At 45.0% G+C, this 26,744-nt stretch overlaps 1 protein-coding gene across 1 annotated transcript in view; it reads right to left on the bottom strand.

The window, feature by feature from the left end:
- Positions 1–6,261: 6,261 nt before the first annotated feature.
- TGFBR2 (transforming growth factor beta receptor 2) overlaps positions 6,262–26,744 on the bottom strand; it is a 66,088-nt gene continuing 45,605 nt past the window's right edge. Inside the window, exons 5-8 of the mRNA XM_074575099.1 lie at positions 25,096–25,895; positions 20,104–20,245; positions 12,287–12,414; positions 6,262–8,743 (exon numbers count right to left, since the gene is read on the bottom strand). Of these exons, the coding sequence (XP_074431200.1) occupies positions 8,564–8,743; positions 12,287–12,414; positions 20,104–20,245; positions 25,096–25,895 (1,250 nt within the window). The 3' untranslated portion in view covers positions 6,262–8,563. The remainder of the gene's footprint in view (positions 8,744–12,286; positions 12,415–20,103; positions 20,246–25,095; positions 25,896–26,744) is intronic.

Raw genomic sequence — 26,744 nt, 5'->3', positions numbered from 1 at the left:
AGTTTATACTTGGGCAAAGGCTGTGTTTAAGTATGGCTGAATCCTGTTTGGTTTACTGTGATTAACCTAAACAATTTGTAAATGGATGAAGTAAGTTAATTTAAATTCTTTCTTCCATTTCCTATGTCTTTGTTAAGACTAGGTTCTTAAAGCAACCACCCCCAAAATTATTTCAAGACGAGCAAATTAATGTTGACGTTCCCACATTAAAATGAAATAGCATTTTTTTTTTTCTTTTTTTTTTTTCCCTCCTTATTTAATAAGGCTTAGAGATCCTTTCCAGAAGTACTCAGGCTAAACAACCTGCTGCTTAATGGGAGATGCCATTAATACCTTAAGACACAGGAGCATTTCGCTATGCCATTCAAAGCATTACAAGAAAAATTTCAGTCTAATCCCCCGCAAATTGCTTCTGCAAACTCCTCCTCAGTGGTGAGGCTGAAGTGTCGGTGACGTTGTCATGTTGCAGAAATATTGCTCCTGCTTCTCACGGGGGGATTAGATGAGCAAAAGGAGTTGTAGCCAAAGCACATGAGCAAGGCTGTGTAAAAGGGTACGAGGCTTACCAATTGGAAAAATTACAATTCCTGGTATGAGATTTATGTCCCGTTCAAAACCTTTTAGCTAATTAAAGGTATGGCCTACTTTCTTCTGCCTCCAGGAGCGCTGGGTGGCTGATGGAAAATGAGTAGCTCCATTGAAGAGAATCAATACTCTGGCTTTAATTTCACCGAAGGAGGGAACCTCACCTTTCCAGAAATAAGGCTGAATTCAAGTATCGGCAGTTACCATCTTTCACTTGCTAAGTGCCTCTCTTCGGGGTGGGCTGCTCCTGAATGTGCTCTCTGTTAACCCGGGTGCTACAAGTTATAATTCTCCTTGGTGGCAGCACGGCGTAGCTGTTTTCTTGGTGGTGCGAGCAGATGGGCTTTGTCTTGTCTTTTACCGGAGCCTTTCCCTGACAGCCTTTAGTACAGTTTTGTTGGATCAGAGATGAAACAGTTTTTGTCGTTCCAGGTATTCAGATACCGTGTATAAAATGCTTTGCTCTTTCAAAAAATAGTGTTTTACTTTAAATGATTCTCCAACAATCGTTGCAATGATGCACTGCAAGAGCCCAGATTAGGCCTTGTATTTTCATCTTGATCTCTGAAGCAACGGCCCTTGGCACTTCTGAGTCTGGGGAGGCATTTCTTATATGTTGCCAAATGATGTATTCCCAATTTAATATCAATATTTATATAATCTTATTTTACTGGGTAGTCATAGCATAGGCAGCCTTGTTAGCTGAGTGCAGAGAGCCTCTCAGCATTCACATACATGTATAAGGGAGTCAGTAAATAAAAACCAGCCTTTAAAAAGCTAAACGTTTGCAGCCACAGACAGACAGGTGTTTATCTCAGGAGAAGTTTATACTGTCTTCTCTTTGAGAACTAGAAAGCCAATTTTCACCTTCAAGCGAAAGCAGGAATTAGGTGGAATCACTATCTTCTGTAAAACATTTTCTAACTTAAATGGTCTCCCACAAGGTTGAAGCGTGAAGACCCCGGCGCATTTCTAACAGAAGGAAGTCTATTTCTGGAGCTCTTTGTGCGAGACGGAAAGCGCTGGGTTTGGGCTTTGTTCAGGGCGGGGGTGGTGGTGAGGAGCTCCGCTTCTGTCGCTCGCCACACAGCTCTGCTAACACGTCCTGCGTCCCACATCAGTTTAGCTCACCCTAAAATAAAGCCCTCCCCTAAGCCCCGCACGCAGGCAGCTGGTGGCTGAGGCACGCTGCGAAAACCGGGACATTTCCAAGGTCCTTTCATTACGCTGGCAGGTGACACAGCTGTACGCTACAGAAAACCCTGCTGCAAACGTTGTACGGATGTTTTCATTCCTGGCTCAGGGGGTGGGATTCATGGTGGGGAGCGAGCGGTGAGAGTCGAGGGTGAAGCAGGGGATGGGCAATGCGAGTAGCTTGTGTGGATGACGAACAGTGGAAACTTCACCCCAGGGATGCCAGGACGGGACAACATGGTTGACCTCATCTTCTGGAAACTTAGGAGAGAGCCCTGGTCCAGAGAGCCTCACGCCACCACTCAGGCTGGAGCAGAAAGCCAGTGAGCCTGGCCTGCGACCTGCCCGCCATGTCCATGCAAGTTGGTTGGAAACATGTATGATGTGTATTTCTTTTTGACTTTGCTTCCTCTGCATCACTTCTGCCCTAAATAAGCAAAGTGGCGGTGCATTAAACAGATGTATGCAATGGGTTTAGTCAGGCACTGTTTCCAGAGGAGGTCAGACCCTTGAGATCAGGATGGTCCCTACTGGGATGAGAAGGGGACCCGGGGGGAGAGGGACACAGGAGGAAGGGCACAGCTCCAGTCTGAGCAGAAGCGATGGTGAGGTGCCCTTTGGGAGGTCATTCAGGGCTGAGCTCAACCCTGAAACCCCACTATCTGATGCAGGTCTTGTTCTGAAACACAAATAGCGTGAGTTGCTTTCATGAGAGAAAGCCCAGTGCCCTACTCCAAAACCAGAGACAGGAGGGAGGGCACTGTTCAGCCCCCCCGTAAGGTACCTGAAGGTGCCTGGGTGGAGGAAGGGAAGGTGGTGGCCTGGGCTTGAAGCCATAGATGGGTAAAAAACGAGCATGAGGTGAATTGCTTTTTGTTTCATCTTCCACAAGAAAGCCTTCCTGCAGCAGATGGGGTGGGGGTGGGGGTGGGGGGGTGTTTTCAGCTGTGAGTGGTCCCATGTGGACACACACAAGGGGGCTAACCTGGGAAAAAATGGCAGAGATCTTTGCCCTACCTTCTTTCACACGGCAGCACCTTTGAGAACCAGTCATTTCAGCAGTAAGCGTTTAATCATACCGACTTGATCAGGTGGACATTTTATTTTTTAAGAATTTAGCTATGTAAATGCAACTGTCTGAAGAGATTGGTCTATCACCATTATAACTGAGCAAGTCACTCACAGCAAATAATTTATGAGCTGCTTTTTGCCTTTGCTTTTTCATGAAGTGATTAGATGGTGCTCAAAGCATTCGTTAATCAAGAGTTTTAAATCTATGTCTTGGGCTCAGTCCTCCCAGGAGCCTCACAATTTGGCCGTATTTCAACAAACCTCTGACTTTGTCCTCAGCTTTCTGCCCACGAACAAGGCCTTTCAGCTGCCGAAGGTCAAAAACAGGTGAGAGCTGCCAATAGGTCAAGGCAGTGTGAGGAAACAGGGTCCAGACAGCCAGGCTGGGACACCATGGGCTCAGGCCAACTGGGTCTTGTGGGTCATGCTGGGAAATGTAACCCAGTAGGACACAGGTGCCTGGAAAAAGCACCCACCATAATCCTCCAGTGAGGTGCATCACTTATATTGACCCAAAATGAGACTGGAATTTTTGGCACACCCCAGCAAGAGCTTTCTGAAAACACACATGGTATGCACCCACTTCCATGAATGTTTGCCAAGTAATATGCAGCATGAATGCAGCCAAACTGCACTCAGCAACAACAAGCAGACAGTCTGGAACAGAATTCACTCCATCTTCTTGTGGCCAGAGGGAAAAATTGCCATAGGCAGCATTTTATTAAAAACATAATGCAAAAAAAAAAAAAAAAAAAAAAAAGGCAAGCAAGAGGGAGAGACAGAGCTAAGGATCAGGAAATAAATTAATCAGTGTTCCTCTGGAAGAGAAGAAAGCCCTTGGGGCCCAGCACAGCTGGCTTGACAAGAGGACAATATTGCAGGTGCTCTACATGTGGCTCAGTTTGTTTCCAGGAGCACTCAGAATAACGATGTCTTAATGCTTTTCTTTTTCTCCCCCACCCCCGCAGCTCCCCCAAGAGCTGGGTCATGATTTTTTTCTTCTTTTATTCTTCATGGCTATTCCAGTAGCAGTTGGGGATATCCTAGAAGGGGGCGAAATCCCAGTTGTGCTGGGAATTGTGTGAACTGGTAACACGGAGGCGCTCTGTGATGAGAAGCTTTGCCATCCAGTTTAGACCATTGCCTGGTTCAGCGGTAAACCCAGGGACTGCCTTCTGCATTGCACAGCTGGAGCCCCCTTGCTGTGTAACCCGGAGATAAAATGGTGAGCGACATGCTAATTTAGAGCTGCTCCCAGAAGGGTGTTGAATACCATAGTTGAATACCATATACAGGATAAGAAGGGTGGACAAAAGCCTTCATTGAAAAAATATTAAAAGGATATATTGTACTTTATTTCAAGGGTATTGTGTACTTCAAGACTGAAAGGTCTCTGGAGTTTGCCTGCTACAGTTTCTTAATACACTTTATATTTCTTTTTTGCAACACTTGTTTGGCTTGTTATGCCAAAAGGACTTTGCCTTTGAGCCAGTGTAAACAAGAGATCAGGGCTTGAAGACCTTTGCCAACATGTGGCCAGTGGTGGGGATTGCTGAGGGGTGGCCACTGCCACCAGTGTGCCAGCAAACACTGGGGCTGACCACAGTGATGCTAGGCTTGTCTAGGGCTCAGCAGGGTGCTGCTGGAAACCGCAGAGGTGTGGGCAGTGAGGCTTTGCGTGTCCGTAGGGAAGCTGAGAGCTGTTTTGTATCTGGCCTTCACTGCAGAAATGTCCGAGAAGCGAACACTGCACCGTTAATGCTTGCTGGGGAGGGGGAGGCTGTAGAGCATCCCGCCATCCCTCAATGTCAGACCAACTACAGCAAGGCTGGTGCTGGCTGTGCTGCCTTGCGGCTGGTGGGGCTCCTGTCCTGACCCGTCCCCACTGCACCCTCGGCAGAAGCCCTGCAGCAGGGCTCCCTGCAGGTCCCTCCGTCCTGGTTTCAGCTGGCTGCGAAGCATCCTCACCCCACAGCTTCATTTATGGTCTGGTAAAATGGGGCAGAGGGGACCTGGCTTAAAGGAATAGCTGGTCACCTGCAGCTGCCTGCCTGTTTGGGGGCACCTAGGCAGGCCCTGCTTCACAAAGCCCCCGTTTGCCAATTTTAGACTAGAGGTGGCCATTGTGCTTTGCACCACCCCTGACGTCGGCTAGGTGTGTTGCTCTGTTCGGAGCAACAGGTGCCCAGAGAGGCTGTGAAATCATTAGCGTTGAACATACTCAAAATTCAACAAGGTCTTGATGAACATGAGTCTGGACCAGATGACCAGCGAACAGAGCGCGTGGACTGGACGTCCCTGCCAGCCTCAGTTATTCTGCGATTCTGCTTGACTGATGAATGAAGACATCTGGGTGCCTGTTTGGGGAATCCCTCATTGAAGGTTCAAAAAGAGATATTCAGCGCAGCCAAGCACGAGCTCTGGTGGAGGTTTTGGCACCAAAATACACTCCCTGAAAAAAATGGTGATGCCTGGAGAGTCTCAGATGCCTACGTCAGGCACTGGTGAGCTGCATCTTGTGTAAAGGCTTAGATTCAACTTAAGTCACACTTGAGGCAATTCAAGGCAGGGAGAGGGAGGTATCTTGCTCTTTGTTTATGTGGTGCTCATGCTCTGCATGTGTTCCATGGGAGAGGTATCAGCTTAAGAAGGTGAAAGCTCTGAGTGGAGAGCAGTCGCTGTAAGGCACAAGCACATTAATCATACACTTCTCAGTGACACAGATTTAGTGGTCTGTCTTCTCCCTCACATTAATACCAGCACCAAACCGACTGAGGTTTTAACTAAGGCCTTATCTGCACTGAGAATTGAGCAACCTAAAAGTAGGAGAGCATCAGCTGTGAACCCTCTTCTTCCTCCCATCCCCTGAGACTAGTGAAGGTTTTACAGTGCAGGGGCTAATGAGCCAGCAAGTTTGAGTATCGGCTAGTGCTCTTCTCCTGAAGGGCAGGATGAAGACTGGGGGAAGGAGTCATTAGCAAAGCAGGACACATGTAAAGGCCACTGGACATGCTTGGGATGACACTCAGGCATGACGACCTAAAAAGGAGGTTGTGGCGAGGTGGGGGTTGGTTTCTTCTCCCAAGTAACAAGCAATAGGACAAGAGGAAATGGCCTCAAGTTGTGCCAGGAGAGGCCTAGATTGGATATTAGGAAAAATTTCTTCACTGAAAGGGTTATCAAGCGCTGGAACAGGCTGCCCAGGGACATGGTGGAGTCCCCATCCCTGGAGGTATTTAAAAGACGTGTAGATGTGGTGCTGAGGGACATGGTTTAGTGGTAACTCGGCAGTGCTAGGCTAAGGGTTGGACTTGATGATCTTAAAGGTCTCTCCCAACCAAAATGATTCTATGGTTCATTTTAGGAAAAGCCCTCTTCCTATTCTGGATGCTCCAAAGATGAAAGACGAACTTGAGTCAGTGTTATTTTATTTGCTCCAATAAACATTTGATTTATACAAAACAAAACAAAAACAGACAAAAAAAACAACAACCCCAAACTGTTTACAAAGCAAGTTAAGTGCTTGAAACATTTGATATACAAGAGTATATAATTGTTCACATTCCTATTTCATACACGATGTACAGGTGAAATATTCCTTTAAAGAATAAAAATTTTCCTTTACATGTAGTAGTGAAAAAAAAAAACCCAACCAAAAAACCAACAACCATAAAAATGTCAGTATTGTCAGGAATTACCGGACGCCATTCCTTGACCTTCAGCGTGGACTGAGGAAGAGAAAGGGGCCGCGACATTCCCTCCACCCCCGCCCCCGGCTCCGGGCAGCCGAGGCGGCGGCGCGTCGCTAGAGGGCAGCGGGCCCCGCCGCCGCCGGCACCTCCGCAGCCCCGTTTTCCCGTTTTTTTTTGTTTTTTTTCAAAAAAATCCCACCCCCACCCCCCCTATAAAATTTGACATAGTATCCTCTGAATTCCACTGTAGTTGTTGAGGCTTTGCCCCGCTCGGTTTAAATATTTCTGAGTAGTTTGGTTAAAATAAAGAAAAGGAAAAAAAAAAAAAAAGGCAGATACAAAACCGTTTCAAATAAAATATTTGCCATCATAAATCTTAACTCGTATTTGAATAAGCGTGATTCCTATTGACTTACACGGCAATGTTTTCTGCAGATATGTTTATCTGTCAAAGGTGTTTAGTAAATGGCGCCCGACACATCTGTACAGGACTGGATTGTGCCGGCTGAATTTGTAATTTCCAAGACCCGCTTACATGCCGTGGGGGAGAAAAAAGTGGAAAAATCACTGCAGGACTTCCTGAAGACAAAATTGTTAGTGCTTATTAAACACATTGCTGTCATTTATATAGGCCCAATGGGCTGTCAACTGTCTTAAACATTTTAGAGAACTGAAAGAATGTAAGCAATGTCTGAGGGATCCTTTCGGGATAAAACATCTTGCTTGGGTTTTTGGGCTTTTTTCTGTTAATTGCTGGCTTGCTGAGGGCAGCCCCATACACAAGCAGTGCTGAGGGCAGGATATGCCATTAACCTAATGCTATGGAGCTTTCCCTCACCTCCAAGGTCCTTTTGCAAAAATAAAGGCACCAGCTGCTGTCTCTTCCTTTCCTCTAGAAAGCATGGAACAGAGTCAGACTGTGGTGTGTCAAGCAATTAGTCATGCTGTGCAGGGGAAAAAAAAGTTTGTTCTCACAGCAACACAATCAAGGTAAAAGGAAGGCAAAAAAAAGTTAGTACTGCCTGCACTCAGAATGCACAGCAAATATAAAACATCTGCTTGATTGTTGCTGGCCCTGTCTTGTTTTGTATGGTTTGGGGGTGGGGATGGGAGGAGGAGAAAACTCATCCTGCCGATATTTTGCAACCTGACTGCAAGCAGCATGAATTCAAAGCAATAAACATCTAATGTTAATGACCTCTATATGGAAAAACACGTGTGGGAGGAACCAAACCTTCTCACACTCCCGTTCTGGGACACTGTGAGGACGCTGGGGTTAAGGTGAGAGGGCAAAGGCATCCCTGAACCTTCCAAAATGTGCTGCAGACAGGACCACTTGGGTACAACTGCAAAGCCAAATTGGCCTGTCTGCTGTGAGACTGCTCCTGCCGCTGTGAACTGCAGGGCCACAGCCGGCTGGGTACAGCACCTGCTTTGAAAGCCATCTTCTTAGCGCATATTGTTCCTAGCTTTTTGGCAGAGCGCTTAGTGCACAATTGCTGGTGTCGTGCTATGCCAGTCTCCCCAGGCTCCCTCCCTAATGGGGAGGGATCTCTAACGCACCGGTAATTTCCTGGAAGCACTTTTTTTTAAAAAAAAAAACCTCTTTTTTTCAGAGCATGGCTGTTTATAGATATATAGTTATATATATACATACACACACATTTTTTATATATATATGTATATATATATAAAAATAGCAATTTCATAGTTATATACAGGCATTAATAAAGTGCATAATGTTATTGGCTATTTTCAAATCTCATTTCCTGAGGAAGTGCTAACATACATAGCTCCTCCTACGACATGATGCCGGCAGCCAATGCTAGGGTATGACACCTACTCCCCAGCTTTTAATTCCCACAAATACATCTCCCTATCTGGAGCCGGAGCCTAAAGGGAGTAGTGACAGCCTCAGTCCTCCAGGAAGCAAGTCAAGGCACCGATCGAGACTTCTTCCTTTGCCAAGGTGAACACGTCTAGGAGCGACTTCCCTCCGTATCGGAGCTCTCGGGTGTGCGCTACTTGGCGGTGGTGACGGAGCCGTCTTCGGGGATCTTCTCCTCTGAACAGCTTCTTCCTGAGAGCTTGTCGTGATGCTTGAGCTCGCTGAAGCGCTCCGCCACGCACTGCGCCGTGAGCCGGGCCTCGGGGTCGTGGTCCCAGCACTCGATAAGAGTTTCACACACCATCTGGATGCCCTGCGGAGAGCACAGAGAGAGCAGCCGTGATGGGGCCAGCCATCACCAAAGCCCCTGTGTGAGAGTTGCTTTAGTGCCCTCTGAGGTTCGGGGGGGGTTATTCACGGCTGTCCTGGAGGTGCTTTATGGGCTCTGCTGCTTTTCTTTTTTTTTTTTAAAGAAACCCTTCTACAATATTTTCAACACTTTAGTTGATACTGTCATCTCTGGGCATATATTTTGATAGTTTATAACAAGAAAAATGATGCTTTGGACTAGTGCTATAGAATCAAGTAGGGTTTTGCTTTTTTCTTTTAAAATAAATATGATCAGAATTCTTGGACAATGTGACTTCCTGCTCAAGCCATGCCTTTGCGTGCCTGAATTCTGTTTGGGTTTTTCGAACAAAATTCTGATTGCCAGCAACATCAGGCCCTACATCAGCCCTTTATGAATTCCTTGCAGACTAACTAAATCTAAGTGCAAATATTGGCCACAGTCCCACAAACACTTAAACACATGTCACTCACAGATGTAACTATTTAACCTTCATTTCAATGCTGATGCACATGTTTACAGGAGCAAAAAGCAGTCGCATCTCTGTAACGCATTTTATAAACATGAGGTATTTGCCAGGAAATGGTGTGCTTTGCTTTATGACACTAAAAGCCCATTAAGTAGGATTTATCTTAAACTTCTTATTTAAAAAAATAACATTTCACAACACTGCATTAATTGCATAATTTACCTAATTGGTGATGTTGACTGATGTCAATGTTAATAGCACAACGTTATTGTCTGTATACAAATAACATTAGTTTTCTGCTGGCATTGAAATTACAAGCAGTAAATTAAATTAAATATTAAACATTAACTTGAAATCAATAGTGCAACAAATCTCATTAACGGGGGGGGGAGAGGGGGGAATTGTAATATGTAAATCCATTCCAGAATTTTATCATGATGAATAATGAGTTCATTACAAAAACATGACTGCAGAGGAAGGAAATGAATATGGAAGAGCTATTACAGTAAGAGCAACTTCTATGGAGTTCAAAGCAGATCCTCAGCTGCTGCAAACTGTCACAGCCCCACGGAAGCCGATGCGTCACTGCATTTTAGATAGTGCAATGTGAAACGCTGAAGGGATTCAGAGGAAGGGAATTAAATCTCTCTTTCCTCCTTCATTAAATGTCCTATGAGTGTGTTATCAGGCATCCATTTCCTGCCTCAGACTCTTAGCTGAACCCTGTTGGAGCCAGGTCTGCCCATCCCACTGACACACAAGCGCGGACGCATGGTCCTCCCAGTTGGTGGGGTGCCCTGTACTGGGGACAGACCGAGGTCTGGGTTTTACCTAGGGGAGAAATCTCTGAAGTCAAGTTCAGGACACCTAGGTCCAAATCTGCGATCGTTTTACTTGCTATGTAAACCCAGAGGTGACAAAATTCACGGTGTACCTTACACCTCTGCTCCACTACCTTGAGCTGCAGCCCTCCACACACGCAGTCTTGCTGCCACGAGAGCAGCCGTGGGTCTGCCCCGCGCCTGAGCACCATGGGGATCCCGAGCCCAGTGCTTGCCCACCCAGGCACCCTGGGCACGCTGGCACACCTACGCTTGCTGCTACAACTGGCTGTGCGTGAAATGAGCTCCTGGACACTTCTCTCCAAGGCCGAACCAGCGGAATTGCCCGTTTCTACGTAATGCAGTGCCCCGCCGCAGTGCCCACAGGGGTAGCCTTGTCCCAAACGCAGACAAGTCTCTGGGCTATCTGACACTGCCCCAGGCCTGCTTTAAGTGCCAATGACCTGCTTTTAGGGGCCTTCATCACCTTCTATTACATGTACATCATCTGACTCTTCCCAAATGCAGAACAGAAATATTTGCTGACCACTTCTGCCTTAGCATTAGCATATGCAGTATCTTTCTTTCGTATCCAGCAGCAGATTGGTACTAAGTTAGATTTCCTTTTGCTCTTGAGAAAACTCTGATTATCCTCAAGTTTGCTGACCACAGATCCTGATGTTGTTCCTCTGTTTCCCTAAGCAGCTCTCTACCCTTCTTTATTTTTTTTCACATGTGAGACCATGTTGTTTGAATATCCCAAGAAATGTTCTCACGCTGTTCCTAATTTTAGGCATTTTATACTATTTAATTTTTTTCTCCCAAATGATCTAGCTCAGGATTCTTTTCTGCTTTGCTAATTGGGCGCTTCTAAAGTACCACATACGTATTACCGGTTTGGACTTCATTTTGCCTCTGTGGAAAACAAACAACTGCAGTCAACTCATAATCCTTTTTACTAGCTCATCCACAATTTTTATAAAATTTATGCAACGAGTTCTTTTCGATAAAGGTGAGCATTAGTATAATTGCTCCTTCCCAGCTCAACTTGTCATTTAGAAGATGGTTGCATCTATGGCTCCTAAAAACGTCAAGGGCTTTTTAGTACTGGTAATAGCACGTATCCAGGTGTCCCTCAAAATATAGCTTTCCTCCCCAGTTAAAGGTGCCTCCTCAATAATCCTACTCGTCACAGATGACTACATAAGGAGATAGTCCCTGTAGTCCAGGAAGGGGCTGCACTCTGCCATAGTCATCAGGTGTCAGATGCATTCTTCTTGGTTGGAAAAATGATGGATTTTGGCCACTCATTTGGCCTTTCTTAAGTAGGTGTTACACTATGATTTTAACATCTCAACTGGAATGAAAAAGGGAGTGTTACATTGCTCCTGATAGAAATACTAGCTGATCTTGATTGCCTGGGCTTTTATAAATGTTCACGGTGCTTTACATTCGTCTGTAAAGACCACTAAACATATTTCATTGACATGTGGAACGACCAAGCCTCACTTCTTCTCTGATAGGTTCTCATTCTATCTCTACTGATAAAACCGCTCAGAGCAAAGGTGAAGAAATGCATGCCTTTGGCTTGTTTCCATTCATTTTCATCTACTGAGAAACCTACTATCGCCTAGGAAGCACAACCATGGTGTCCGTGAATGGGGAAAGCTGAGAGAGTGCTTCACGACATGCAAGGGAAAAGGACTGCTAATGCGCAACCTGAATAAAACCAGACTGGCTTGCTGAAGACTCATTTCCTATTTTCTTAAACCTGTCAACAGCTGGGATACAACTATGACGGGTCTCCATGATAAACTACTGAGATTTGTTTTCTCTGCTGAAGGGGCCCATGTGCGAAGTTGTTCTCTTTGACCTTTCAGAGGCTGCCCACGGTGTGCTTCAAGCCCCTGATTATTCTGTGGCTGGCTGGATGACTGTCAAATCTCAGGTTTCCAATCTTTTCGTTTTGATAACTATCAAAACTTTCGTTTTGATACACTGGTGGGCAGCAGAAATCTCAGGGCTTTGGGGCAGGCATGGTGCAGAGCACTCTGGTGTCTGAACCACGGCAGCACTGGTGTCACCATGACACAGAGCTCTAATCCGTGCAAAAGAGAGGTCCAGCCTGTCGGGCAGGACACTGAGTTAAGGCTCAGGCTTCAGGCAGCAGCTAAGCATATAGTGCAGCTCCCAGCTGCTCACATGTGGTGCTCTTACCTGATGGTTAAGCCAGGAGCTGGGGATCTCGGGTCGCCCTCTGTCTCTGAGGACATTGTCCTTCATGCTTTCCACGCAGGGGTGTTCTCGCACTTTAGAGCCGAACGGGGGCTCGTACTCTTTCACTTCTGCCAAGAGAATAAGCAAACACAAGGGTATTCAGCTGGGCTGTGCTGGTGCCAAGTGAGAAGGGAGCTGGCTGTTCTCTGGAGGAGTAGGAGCTACTGATTAGCTGCTCAGTGCCACTGTTCTGCTTGACCAGCTCCAAACAAAGCAAAGCCAGTTGGCATTTTCAAAAATGTTTCAAATGCATTTCTCCCACATGCCCCCTCCCTCCCCTTTTCTTTCCTAGCCAACTAAGCAATTTTCATTTAAACCCTTTAGTACATAATCATATTAGCAACAGTCAGAGCAGCAGAGTAACCTATAATGGTTTGTGAGCCTTTCAATCTGTGCTGAGGCAAAACACACAGGATCTTCAAGGTGAGTTTTGCTTGAGCCAGGCTTGCAAGAACTGGTTGCCCTTAGGTCCCCTGTAGTCCGCACACACTTACCAGGTAAAATATAAGCTGAAATTTATCTATCTAGGTCATGATAGATGTTAATGTGCCAGATTGCTAGGAGGAAACAGTTGCTTGAAAAGGACAAAGATCCAGTAAGGAGTAGCGCTGGAAGCTGCCATGCTGCCCTTGTTTATAACTGAGCCGCATTCCTTTGTAGAAAGTAGTAGTCTGCTCTTATTTTAGGCCTCTTTCCCAAAATAGGTCAGTTTTGGCCCATGATGCAAGGGGCACAGCTTCCTGAAGGGGCTGCTGCCATTCTAGTTTTTGTTTGCATGTTGCATATTTTCTTTGCTTTTCTTTGGAGAGAGAAAGGAAGAGGCAGACATATGGGACCTTTGGAGAAAACTCAAGAAATCTCTGAGAGCGGAAATATTATAGTAGATGCTGACACAGTGTAGAAAATGCTGTGGTTTCTTTGGGAACAGATGGAGACTTTACTCACAGGCCTAATGACTTGCTAGTATTAGATAAAGATTTATGAAGTTGGCCTGTTCTGCTGCCTCTTATTTCTTTCTAGGAATTAATTGAGGGCAAGAAAAACTGAAGTGTAATCTACAAGGCAGTCTGAAGAATGCATGTGAGTGCCCAGAAGATGTGTGAAGAGAGACGAACGAGATGGGAGACACAGCACTGTTGCGTAATGTTACAACCAAAGTTCAAATGCAGTGTCCAGTGCTGCTAACTTCTCTCAAGGGGGATTTTACAGTAAAGAAGCTCCAAGGGTGATAACAATGATTAAAGGCCCAGAGAATATGGGAAGAACCTTTAAAGCTTGGCTTTGTTTACTTTGGAGAGAAAGGTAACAGGTCTTATGATAAAAAACTGAAAATAGCCAATGATCAAGGTAACACAGATCAGATCCTCCTGTCGTACCTCATGATAAAAACAAGATACCATTGAATGTAAACAGAAGGTGGCCTTCTCTCCAAAACCTTAGAGTCAGGCTGTAGATCTCGATTCTGCATGATAGCCGTGAGATGAAGAATTTATCAGGCTACAGAAGAAGAATTTCTAATGCTTAAAAAGAATAGCCAAGTTATGATAACAAACATTTTGGAAGGGTTATTAAACCTTGTGCTTCAAATGTACAGTGTTTAGAGGTCCAGCTGCAAACAACTGTGTGTGCAGTGCAGCAGATCACCCCACAGATGCCTCCTACAGAGCTCTCCTCCCTTCTCCTGAACTGTCTGGTGCTGGCCACTGTCCACACAATGCTCTGGAGAGTGGCTATAGTCCCAAAACCACAACTCCTGTCTTCTCATACGTAAATCACTTACTTTAAGACTCAAAGGCCAAAGTCTGCTTTGCTTGCTTTCCTCTACAAGAAGGCACACCAGTTTCACCCGCATTAATCTGAGTTAGAGATTACTCAGCCAAAGTAAATTTACAAGACTGGCCCTAGAAGTTAATTGGGAGGTTGCCACCTTGCTGGTCAGACCTGGATTACTACGCAGCGGATGCACAATGATTACAAAGGAGATACCTCTACTTTCAAAGCTAACCAAAATTTTAAAGTTTGCTTGGAAAATTTAAATAGGATGACCTAGATGGCCATTTCCTACACCATCTCCATCAGTCATCATTTCATGTGGTAGTGGGCACGGGCACCAGCCAAGGCTCTGAGATCTTCTTGCAGTATGAGGAGTCGGAGGAGCCTGAATGTCCAACAGAGGGAAGCTGGTGCTGTGGTGCTGACCTGTTCCCTCTGGATAAGCTTAATCTGAAGGCCATTTAGGTTCATGAGATGGTTCAAGTGAGGGAAGGGAAAGCCTTCCTGGGGAATTGATAGGTTTGTAATACATTTTCCCTGTATAAGAAATTATTTCTATGCTATGATCATTCCCCTTCCAAATATAAAGATTGAATAGGTTTGTCAGGTTTGGGGTTTTTTTGTTGTTTGGTTTTGTTTGTTGGTGCTTTTTTTTAATGGTAAAGAGAAATTGAGGCCAGATGCCAATTCGCTGTAATGACTTATAGTAATACAGTTGTGCCTTCCCTCAGTTTGAAAGGCATGCAGCATCTTCTTGCAATTTATTATCATGCTTCTCTCTCCCTTAGAAAGAAAAGCCCACTGAATCCTCTCACAGTAAATCATCCTTATGCTGTGGAATCTCAGGTGTCAAACACATTTTGCAGTAATAGCTGGGGTTATTCATGGATCATGTTGACGTGCTACAGTAGATGTAACAGATGTCAGTTTGAGGTAGGTTAAGATGTTTGTGCCTAGCTGCTTGTGCACGGCTGTATACAGATGCTGAATCTATTTTTCATGCCTTATACGTTTCTTTTGATTGTTTTTAGACCAGTCAGGCACTAAAAATGACAACTGGCTGAAGTACCATAAATACCTCAGGTACCATGAAGTACAGCACCTTTGGCATTCAGTAATGGCAGAGTTCCTTCAACGTTAACCTCCAGCATTTAATCTTTACAGTTGTGAGCTACCTTGCACTAATAATCGTTGTACCTATGGTTTCCTTTGACACTGGCCTTGCCATAACTCTCGGAAAGGCTGGGACTGGATTTTTAGCCCCAAACAGAGACATTACTGAAAATCTATTTGTTGTGCCTGATTAATGCTTTGGAAAATTTGGCCATGGGTTCCTCATGAAAAATACGCCTCGCTCATGTGATCTTTTTCTACTGTAAGCTCTTTGCAGTGAGATTTTCTTCCTTTGTGTCAGAACAGCATATCCACAAAACCTGTCGACATTCCCTCATGTGATCTGTCTTACTGATTTCTGTGGGACAACTTCTCATGCTGGAAGATGAAGGCTCATTTGTAGAATCAAAGCAGGGGTGAGGTGAAAGAAGGCCAGCAAAAATGAACTGCGAAGCACAGACCACAGCAGTGGGAACTTTTAGGTCCTTTTGAAATGCTTCTCCCTTTAGAATTTACAAGGGTAGAGCCACAGAAGGGATAAATCAACTGATGGTGGAGCTGCTGTGACAGCTGTTGCGCACACCCACCCACCTGTGTGTGCGTGCAGATTGTATCTTTCTTCATGCTAGAGGAATTTGGGTGGTGGATCTACTTAGCTGTTGCACAAAGGGACAATAATGCATAAAGCAGAGACTCAAAAGCCATTTCATGGCCAAGTTTAAGGAGCTGTCAAATGCTTACGCCATATTTTCCCTAGGTTTCCCTGTTCCACTCCTTCAGAATATGGATGCTAGCTGGGAAGGCTGAGGGTATGCTGGGATGGTGAACTCACTGTGCAGTTTCCCTTGCAGAGACATGTTTTTAAGTGACTTCACATCTGATGATCAAAGACACAGCCACCCTTCCAAAGGTTTTGGAAGTGCATGAGCTCTGCCATCAGTGTATGGTTACAGGCTGCTTAGTCACTGTGTGCTGGAGCCTGAGATGGGAAAGCAGAGGAACACAGGGCACATCAGTGCCCAACATGGAGTGCAGTGCAGCGATCCCGTCTACTGCTGCCTGGGCTTGTTGAAGGACAGCACTTGCTACCTTACACGTAGTGCTGTGGGGCCACTTAGAGAATTCCGAGGACATGAGTTACAGTCATGGGCTGACGCCGCACTGTGTGGGTGTGCCAGCTTGGGGTCGTATGCCACCACAAGCCACTGCAGTGCAGACGTGCCCTAACTGGGCTCCGCTCCACAAATGAAGAGGTTTCAACCAGGCCCCGGCTGCAGCCACCTCAGGCCCCAACGCGCAGGCACAGCCCCACTGCACAGGCTATCAAAATGCTCCCTGCCGCCAGAAACCGTCACCTCTCCACGTCACTATGATGAAAGCTGAGCATTCCGCTGGGTACAGGATGCACAAACGTTTAGTTACCAAACTGTGGCTCTTCGCTGACTCTTTCCAAGTGGTTTTATTCACATTAAACACAGCTCTGGTAAAGCAAGGCTGCCATTTCAAACAAAGCCCTGCTGCTATACCGAAGCCAGCCACCACTCCAGGCAGTACAACACCGCACGAGCCGCGTTGCCATTTTCTGAGGGGTTTCTCTTCTCCCTCTTCACCACCCCTGTGAATCTAGGAGTTCCCTTTCCTCTCCTTCTCCCCTGCCACCCCCAGCAGTCCCCCACCCGTAGCAGCTCCGATACAAAACAGATGGTTTTCTTTTCTTTCTAGGAGGCTGTCAGAGAAATTACACTTTCCTCAGTCACCAAAGCTGTGTCGCTCTGAAAGCAAGTGGTTGAGATGAAAATTATATTTCTTGCAACGTGCAGCATCTGGTGCACAGCTGTTGCGCTGAATGAAATACCAAGTTAACGGCAGCGTGGAGCAGTAGAAGTTCTCCCCAAAGTAGTATTGCTGAGTTTCTAAATATGCCTCTTAAATTATACTCTGGTGAAAAATCAGTCAAACTCGATCTTTGCCTCCGTCTCCCTTTCCCTCGTGCCCCATTTCTGCTTCTCCATATTTAGCACAACAAAGTAACAATGAACAGCATGGCCTTTCTCGAAAGCCGATCCCCACCTGCTTATTTACTACGGCAGCTTCACAGTATGGATTATGCTGCTGGGTATTTTTGCTTAAATGTCTGCTGACTGAAAAGGCCTGGCATAGCGTGGAGACCGTGTTTGACAAAGCTGCTGTAGTGAAAGGACTTGCCTCCGTCGCCTCCCACACTCACTGAACACCTGCACGCTGACAAATGAACCCTGAGAGCTCCCTTTGTAAAAGAAATAAGTCACTGTACCTTTAGGTGGCTGAATGGCAATTAGCACCCCCCCCCCCCATACTTCTCTCCCTAATTAAAGTTGCTAATGCCACTGCCTCAGCTTAGATTGCCACTCCTGCCCTCTAAACTGCCACAGGTTTCTCTAGCGACAGGGAGCTGACACCGCAGTCCATCCTGCCCTCCAAAGGTGGTGCCTCCATCTTTTAGGCTCCTTTGGAAAGGCTGGCTGCAATCAGGTCACCCTACCCCAGCTGATACGGGAGGTCATTTCTGTCAGTGCCTCGCAGTTTAGGAAGAAAAGAGGGGCTTGCGTGAGGGGAGGCAGCTCCTCGGGAAGGCTGCGAGGAGAGTAGGGAGTCTCACGAGTGACAGATGGAGAGAGAAAGCAGAGGGGGAGCTATAGTCATGGATCGCTGTAAGGGTATTTCACCAGCTGGTTGCAAAGATAGCCAGACTGCACGAACCAGGGGAAAATCTAAGAAGGAAATGAGAGAAACCGTGCAATGCTGCTGCAGGTCAGTACTAGTGACAAGTTAAGGGAGCTACATCCTGGGAGTTGTATTTAACTGCTCTGCATGAAGGCACTAAGCCCGAGTCCCATCCCCCACAGATCTGCCCAATTACTCCTGTGGTTCTGCTGGGGACTTCAGCCCCTGGAAAGATGACTGAAAAGGGGAAACGAAATTCAAGAAATGTGTTTCTGGAGATGAGGATGACTGAGGGATGAAATGAGTAGGGAAAACCAGCATGTGGGTGGGGGTTAAGCTCCACCTTGAAAGCAAAGGGGATGCTGGGCCAGAGAAATCTTTCCTTTTCCTGAAATGACTTCAGCTCTTCTTCTCAAGGTTATAATGGGTCAGTCTCTTCTAGCTAAACACGCTGGTGATTTTCCTTCCTTATGAAACTCCCTTTATATCCTCTTTTAGGCAGTTGCCTTCTGAGAACAGCAGCAATAAGGTTTACTCTTGCCAAAATCTCCATTTCACTGTACTCAGCAAATATGAACAGGAAGGGACTCGGGCATCAGCCAAGATAAAAGACTCCACAGCAAAAAGCTCATATTTATATTAATAAGGTGAGTTCCTAAATGCAAGAAACAGAGAGAGCTCAAGAGGCAGGGCAAAGATCCTTTTTCTTGGGTTTTAAATCTCCTCAGCCACATTTACAAAGTGCTAATGAAAGGCTGAGGTTGTGCCAATGTATTTAGAAACAGGCATGACCACGACAGTTAAATGCGGATAGGTTTGCCTTGGAATATGCCAGACTGAGGTTCAAATCCTGAAGCACCAATGGTTTTTCCCTGAAATGTGTGACTAGAAAAGAATTTTTTTTTCATGCTTTTATGCTAGCACCAGCTGTTTGCACATATATTGGTTTTGTAGCTTTCCCGGCAGGGTGCAAACAGGGGCAAATCTGTTGCCCACAGTCCAGCCCACCCAGCAAGACTAAACGCTGGTCAGACATAGGAGGAGACTGAGGTGGAGGCATTCCTCCTGCCTGCACATGGACACCGTCATGCAGCCACGCAGACACTCTGGAGAGTGGCTTCAGAGACCTCCATGGACACCCTTGTGGTATCCCACGAATGTTAGTAGAGAAACAAGGAGCAGCTATGCACATCTTCCCACGGGACATTGGTTTCCCTCCTGTACATTGTGTTCCCCATACTGCAGTGCTCTAGCCTGCAAGTTTGTCTTGTCTCTTTGGCAGCCCTTCGAGATGCAACCATGCCAAGTCCGATGAAAAGGGAGCCTCTATGGTTTCGGAAGAAGGGTAACAAATCAAATGATAGACGCATACCCACTATAATATCCACGTTAGTGTTACCTTTTACAGCCCCACTCCTTAGACTGCCTGTGAGAGCCCTGGACTGTGCAGCAGTTTTTGTTCGAATAAATGTTAGACAATACCAGCAGACCGAAGAATTTTATATGTAACTTAGTCTCATTTTAGTCCCTGAAGTAAGGTGAAAATCTTCAAACATGGCAATATGTAATGCAGATATCTCAACAGCAACTTTTCTGATTTCTAGCACATACCAGTGCTGCACACTGGGAATTCTGGGGCAGCTTTAGGCAAAGCAGAAATGGAGATTTTTGTTTCAGTGAACAAACTCTGAATATGAACAAGCATAGCAGCTCTTCCTGGAGCAGTTCTGATAGTCAGTTCAGTTCCAATCATTTTTATTTCATTACTGCACTTCATACAACAAATATCCCTTGATTTCTCATATGGATGATCTCTTGCAACATCACCAAAAATGATAAGCAGCAGCAGGGGATTTTGGGAAAGCAGGAAGGTATCGCTATGATGGCTCTTACTGAAATGATCAATTAGTAAATGTGACACTTAACTGGCCTTCATTAGGTTTCAGAATTAACATTCCATGAAAGTAAACGGGAGGCAGTTTTCACTTCTTGATCTTAATATTTCAAATTGTCTTATGTTTCCGATCATTTTGGGTGAGGTCAACCAGACTGAATCAATCCATGGCTACTCAAGATGTTACAGGAAAAAACAGACATTAATTATCTTTAACAGCAGCCTCCCTAACAGCAAACATACTTTTAGAGAGAAAAAAACCAATGGCACTTACCTCCGACGCCGTTACAGCGAGATGTCATTTCCCAGAGGACCAAAGCCATGGAGTACACATCTGTTTGTTTGAAGGACTCCACGTTCTCCAGGTTCATCCTGGATTCCAGAACCTCAGGGGCCATGTACCTTGCTGTGCCAACCTGCAGGAGAGGAGATCGGGGAGAGCTCAGGAGCTGCAACTGTAATTCATGCTTTGGATTCTGCTGTGATTTAACTTCAGCTTTCACAGAAACAATGCCATTTGACATGTATCCAAAATTCAGGCCATACTTGGCACAGGTTGTATTTTCTGCTGCCAGGGGAATCTGGCATTGTCCCGACTACCAACTTACTTGCACCTCCCTTGGTAAAGAAAAAAAAAAAGAAGCCCTTTTTAGTTCCTTAAGCAAATAATTTTGACATTAACAGGCTTTCTCACTCCTTGGTTGTTCACAGATAAACTCTGCCCTTTGGGCTTGAAGCAATTGCCACTGACCGAGTGTCTTTCAGATGAGCAAGAAACACATCGTATTCTTTTGCCCTGTGTATTACAGTGTTAGCTGTTTCTTTTCATGGTAGGCTTAAAAGGAAAGTGCTAAGTGTAGGCCTGGCAGAAGAAAGCAAATATGCAAATACTGAATGCAGAAGCACACCAAAAATCGTCCCCTTTGTTTGAAAAGCCATTCTCATAAACTTATTCATACTGAGCAATTTTCAGCAATGATTTTATCAGCTTGGCTGATATCTAGATTATGACCTTGCATTACAGAAAGCAAAGTTTAAATGGCTGTTTTTATCACAAGAAAGGATTTAAGGAAGAATTTTTGGATCGCTCAACAGTTGCACTCAAATGACAAACTCTTCACAGGGTAGGTATAAAAAATTTATCCCCCTTGAAAAACTGCAAACATAATAAGTTTTTGATCAGGCAAAGACAGTTTCAAATTGGAGGCTGGTTAATCACAGAGATGAACAAGCACAAGAGGGTGATGCAGGAGGACCTGTGATTCAAATGAGCTATTTGTAGACTGCACAACAGCAATCACTTCAGGGCCCAGCGGCAAACAGGACTGCAAAAGATCATTTCAGTTACTGGGTCTGCAATTGCAGGCAGCCACATAGTAAATGTACAGTCCCTGCGAAAGCCCTTGCAACATCCATTTTACAAGCTTCTATAAACACATATTACCACTCCAGGCTCAGGGTAAATGGGAAGAAGTTCCTGCGTGCAGCTCTGGAGTCCTCAGCACAAGAAGGACATGGACCTGTTGGAATGGGTCCAGCGGAGGGCTACAAAGATGATCAGAGGGATGGAGCACCTCTCCTATGAGGACAGGCTGAGAGAGTTGGGGTTGTTCAGCCTGGAGAAGAGAAGGCTCCGGGGAGACCTTACAGCAGCCTTCCAGTACCTGAAGGGGGCCTACAGGGGAGATGGGGAGGGACTCTTTATCAGGGAGTGTAATGATAGGGCAAGGGGTAACAGTTTTAAACTGAAAGAGAGGAGATTAAATTAGATATTAGGAAGAAATTCTTTACTTTGAGGGTGGAACAGGTTGCTCAGAGAAGCTGTGGCTGCCCCATCCCTGGAAGCGTCCAAGGCCAGGCTGGATGGGGCTTTGAGCAGCCTGGTCTAGTGGGAGGTGTCCCTGCCCATGGCAGGGGGGTTGGAACTGGATGATCTTTAAGGGCCCTTCTAACCCAAATCATTCTATGATTCTATGAAAAAGTGCAATACACTGTATGAAGACAGCAGAAAAGATCAAGGACATAGCTTTGTCATAGGACCGTGCAACAGCAGAGAATTTCTGCATCAAAAATATCCAAATGGTTGCAGGGTCAAAATCTTTATAAAGAGAGGACAGAAAAAACCTGTGTGATCAGTCCCAAAGTTAAATTCCCTATTACGTGGACTCTGTGATGAATTTAAGGCCAAGCATGTGAGCAACAGCCATATACTGAAGGGTACTTGGCACAATCATGTCTCAGCAGCACTGAGTTGACCAGCATCTCCCTCCCCTATAGAACAAGAACGTATGGGAACTCTGCAGCAGAGGCTGTTCCTACCTCCCATCTGTTCCCCAACACAAAACTTCTTCCTGAAGCAGATCCCATCCAAAGCTTAAGAAGAGTTACCTGTACACTATGGCCCACAGTCCCACCCCCCCAGATCCTGCTGATTTTAACAAGAGTTAATGGTGCCTAAATACAGATTCTTAACATTGTCACGAAGTGCTGTTCTGGCATTTCACACCCTCTTTGCAGCAGTGAAAATTATTCTGCAGCTTTGCTCAAAAATGGAGAATCAAACCCTATAACTAAAAAGTACAGTCGAAAATACAGAGAAAATTTAAAATAATTTGAAGAATGGTATCAAATCAATCCCATTTCCATCCTGCTTAGGAGTTAACATGTGTTCCAGTCTGCTTGTGTCCTTTTATCTGCATTTAGATTATTAAGTCTTTGGGCCAAAGATACTTTTCCTGTACCTCACAGAACTAATGCTGTTTAATATCTTCATAAGTGACCTGGATGATGGGACCAAGTGTACCCTGATGAAGTTTCCTGATGACACCAAACTGAGTGGGGAAGTGGACAATTCAGAAGGGAGAGCCACCCTGCAGGAAGACCTGGATAGGCTGGAAGAGTGGGCTTGCAAGAACCTTATGAAGTTCAACAAGGACAAGGGTAAGGTCTTGCACCTGGGAAAACATAATCCAGGAGGGCAGCACAGTCTGGGATCTACCTGCCTATGGAGCAGCTCTGTGAAAAGGGACCTCGTGGACAATGAGCTCAATATGAGTGAACAGTGTGCTGCTACGGCAAAGAAAGCCAACAGGACGCTGGGTTGCATCAACAAGGGCATCACCAGCAAAGCCATCTACTCAGCTCTTGTCAGGCCACACCTGGAATATTGTGTTCAGTTTTGGTCCCTGCTATACAAAAAAGTTGAGGACAGGCTGGAGAGGGTCCAGAGAAGGGCCACAAAGATGATCAAAGGACTGGTAAGCCTGCCATACAAGGAAAGGCTGAGAGAACTGGGTTTTTTCAGCCTTGAGAAAAGAAGGCTTAGGGGAGACCTTATCACCACGTTCCAGTATTTAAAGGGTGGCTACAAAGAAGATGGAGACTCCCTTTTTACAAGGAGTCACATGAAAAAGAGGAGGGCTAACAGGTACAAGTTACTCCTGGGGAGATTCCAATTGGACACAAGAGGAAAATTTTTCACAATGAGAACAATCAGCCATTAGAATAATATCCCTGGGAAAGTGGTAGATTCCCCAACATTGGACATTTTTAAGGTTTGGATGGACAGTGTGCTGGGCCATCTTGTCTAGACTGTGCTTTTGCCAAGAAAGGTTGGATCAGATGATCCTTGAGGTCCCTTCCAACCTGGTATTCTATGATTCTAAAGTTGTCATGTTGGGGAATTTAAGTCAATGATGCTTGTGTGCCCAAAAGAATTAAGGTGGAGGTTGAAGTGGAGTCACTTTACACCATCATACTCCTTGTCACAGAGAAGAATGACATTAACTGGGTCACCCCAAAAAGATTCACTGGAGCTAAACAAAATAAAACAGTGGGCCTCAACACCCATGCTCAAGGACGCAGACTCCAAAGCAGTGACTTGCTCTGGGCAGCGCTGTACTTTGTTGTCAGTGTCGGTGTGGACTGTGGAAGTTGCACTATCAGTGTTGTCCTCCTACTTCCAAGTGTCTGTGAGCAATGCCAGAGAAATCAGCTTGGAATATGGGTTGCCTTTAAGCAATCCAAGTGTCTGTGGGGGTTGAGTTTCAGACCCCCTGCCTTACACTGCCAAATACTCTGTTTTCACTTTACTCCAAATGGGATGAGTCTCATGACTGACAAAATGATACAACTTCACTGAACTCGAAAAAGGTCTGGCATGCTGGAGAGAAATGATATGTAATTGTGAGTGGTGTTCATATTATTTTAAATACAGCTTCCATGGTTATCATTCACTCCTGGCAATGGTTAATAAAACCTCTCAAAATGAGATCAAGGCAGTTGCCTCTCACTAAGGAGACTTTCAAAGCCAGATCTTCATTAGACAAACAACAGCAAAGCTCCCATGAACTCAACAGAGCACTACTGACTGACAAGCTGTCTGTGAAAAAGTTCTAAACCAAAATATTAGTTCCATGTGAAGTTAAAGTCAGTGTAAATGGACAGGCTTTCACAGGAGCTATGTATAAAAATACAAGCATAAAAATACATGAATGAATATATGTATAATTAAATAATTATGAATTAATTAACAAATGGTCTGAATTTATACTACAGTAGTTTTCATTAGAAGAGCCAATATTTAGAGATGTACTTGAAAAAAATCATCTTCAAAGCATTCATAAACATCCTTCTGGCATACCTCTGAAGTAGATGAGTATTATCCGTGCTACTTACATGAAAAAGCACAACAAGGCAATTATTTTTATTTGACATTCTTGCATTTACTTACATGTGGAGAATGTGTCATAAACAAGGGTGGTTTTTTTTTTGTCTTTTAAAGTGGCTATCTATCACTCCAGTTATCCGCTTACACTTCTTGAGGACTGAAGACTGATTTTACCTACGCTGGGGTACACCAGGGATGGGTCTACTCACACAAAACTGTAGTGCTGCCAGGCTGGAAAACTGTGGCACAACCTCACAACGTGAAGCACATCCTTACCATATGTGTATGTGTGTGTGCATTGCGCCAGCGCCACAAACAATCACTAACAAGCTCATACATGCTTAGTATAAGTGTATAGACAGGATGGTTGCATCGTGTACATATGCAGCTCTCCAATCATAGCAACACATTCATTGGACTGCTCTCATTGTTGCTTTAATGTTAAGTTTAAAGTCTTTTTGTTTATAAATACTTTCACATTAATTTTTAATGATTTAATGATATGTGGCAGCATGAAGTTTTTTTCCTCTTTTCACCCCAGGAAGTGACACACCAACTGGTACAACCCTCACACCCCACTTCAAACTTTTGACTTACCTGCCCGCTGTTAGCCAAGTCATCCACAGACAGAGAAGGGTCCAGCCTCAGGGATAACCCAAAGTCACAGAGACAGCAGGTTAAATCATTTTTCACCAGGATGTTGGAACTCTTTAGGTCTCTGTGCACGATAGGTGTTTTGGGGCGACCACAGGGTGTGTGATCACTATGCAGATGGGCGATCCCTCGGGCCAAGGACCCACCCAGTTTCCAGAGATCCTCCCAGCTGATAATGTGTCGTGTGAGATATTCCTGCAAGTTTCCTCTAGCGTGGAAGGCAGTGATCAACCAATACTGTTTACCAAGATCCGTCTTACGCTCCTCTGCTGTCAAGAATTGGAGGATGTTCTCGTGCTTGAGGTTTACATCTGAAAAAATGTCTTTCTCAGTTTTCCAGGAGGCATATTCTTCATAGGGGAAAATCTTGACTGCCACAGTTTCATACTGCTCTGATGTGTTTTGCTTCAATTTGGCTTTATACACTTCAGCAAACCTTCCTTTGCCAACAACAACGTCCAACTCAATCGGCAGCAATTCTGTGTTGTGGTTGATGTTGTTGGCACAGGTAGAACTGATGTCTGAGCGGTCATCATCTAACATAATGGCACAAACATCACTGCAGTCCTTATGTTTCCTGGGCTTAACATTCTTCTCCCATGCCTTGTTGAGCTTCCTCTTCTTATGAGTGCGGTAGGCATAAAAGATAACAATCACAGCAACAGAAATCACCAGTAATGGGACAAGACTTATGATGGTGACTTTGGAAATTTCATCTTTCTCCTCTGACTTATGAGAGTCATCTGTAAAGAACAGAACGAAGGCATACGTTAAATGATATCATAGCTTTATGTATACAGGGGGCTGTCAATAATTATTTTTATCCAGAGTGCAATACATGATGTCCTCCACTAACAGTAAATAATAAAAATTACCATGGCTTCCTTACCTCAAAATGTTGTTTTGTATATAGGCCTCCACTTACCAGGACTTTCCTGTCTGCTTATTTTATAAAAAGGCAGAACCAAATGAGCAAGAACCTAATGTAATTTAATAGTTTTGTTCTCTCAGGCTCTTACTAAATTATGGATGAAACCTTCATTTTCCTGAATGCAATAGCCAAAGTCTCCTGGATTTACTCTGTTGATGTATCCTTGACAGATCTGCCCCTTTAACCAGTAACTACTACAACACATTCATTTTTCTAGGAACTGCATTGATAAATAAATAGACAATGCAGCATGTGATTTCCCACTTGGAAAGTTATCATTTCAGATCCAGTATATTTCAGTGGGATCCATGTAAAGACATCTTCAGGAAGCCTGTCCACACACAACTACCGCAGGCACAATATGTATACCTGCATACGCATCTGAAAAACAAAACTCATACTCATGCTTTGATGCATGTGAGAGTGTTGCTAGAAAAAATTAAAACACCTGCATGTACACAGGTGTTTGAATCCTGCAGGCACAATCAGGCACGTATGACACTTCTGAGAATTTTCACCCCTTGTGTACTTTTTGCGTGGATTTATGGAACGGAAAACATCCTCTGTGTGTCCCTTGCTGGATCTACACTAGTTGCCTTGTAAAGCAGTTGATGGTTCACTCCAAACTGGTGCAGTCCACACACTAACACACTAACATATT

This window comes from Larus michahellis, chromosome 2 (assembly GCF_964199755.1).
Source record: "Larus michahellis chromosome 2, bLarMic1.1, whole genome shotgun sequence".
NCBI classification, from domain to species: domain Eukaryota; kingdom Metazoa; phylum Chordata; class Aves; order Charadriiformes; family Laridae; genus Larus; species Larus michahellis.
The sequence above is the reverse complement of the archived record's forward strand: the minus strand, read 5'-3'. Positions and strand labels throughout refer to the sequence as shown.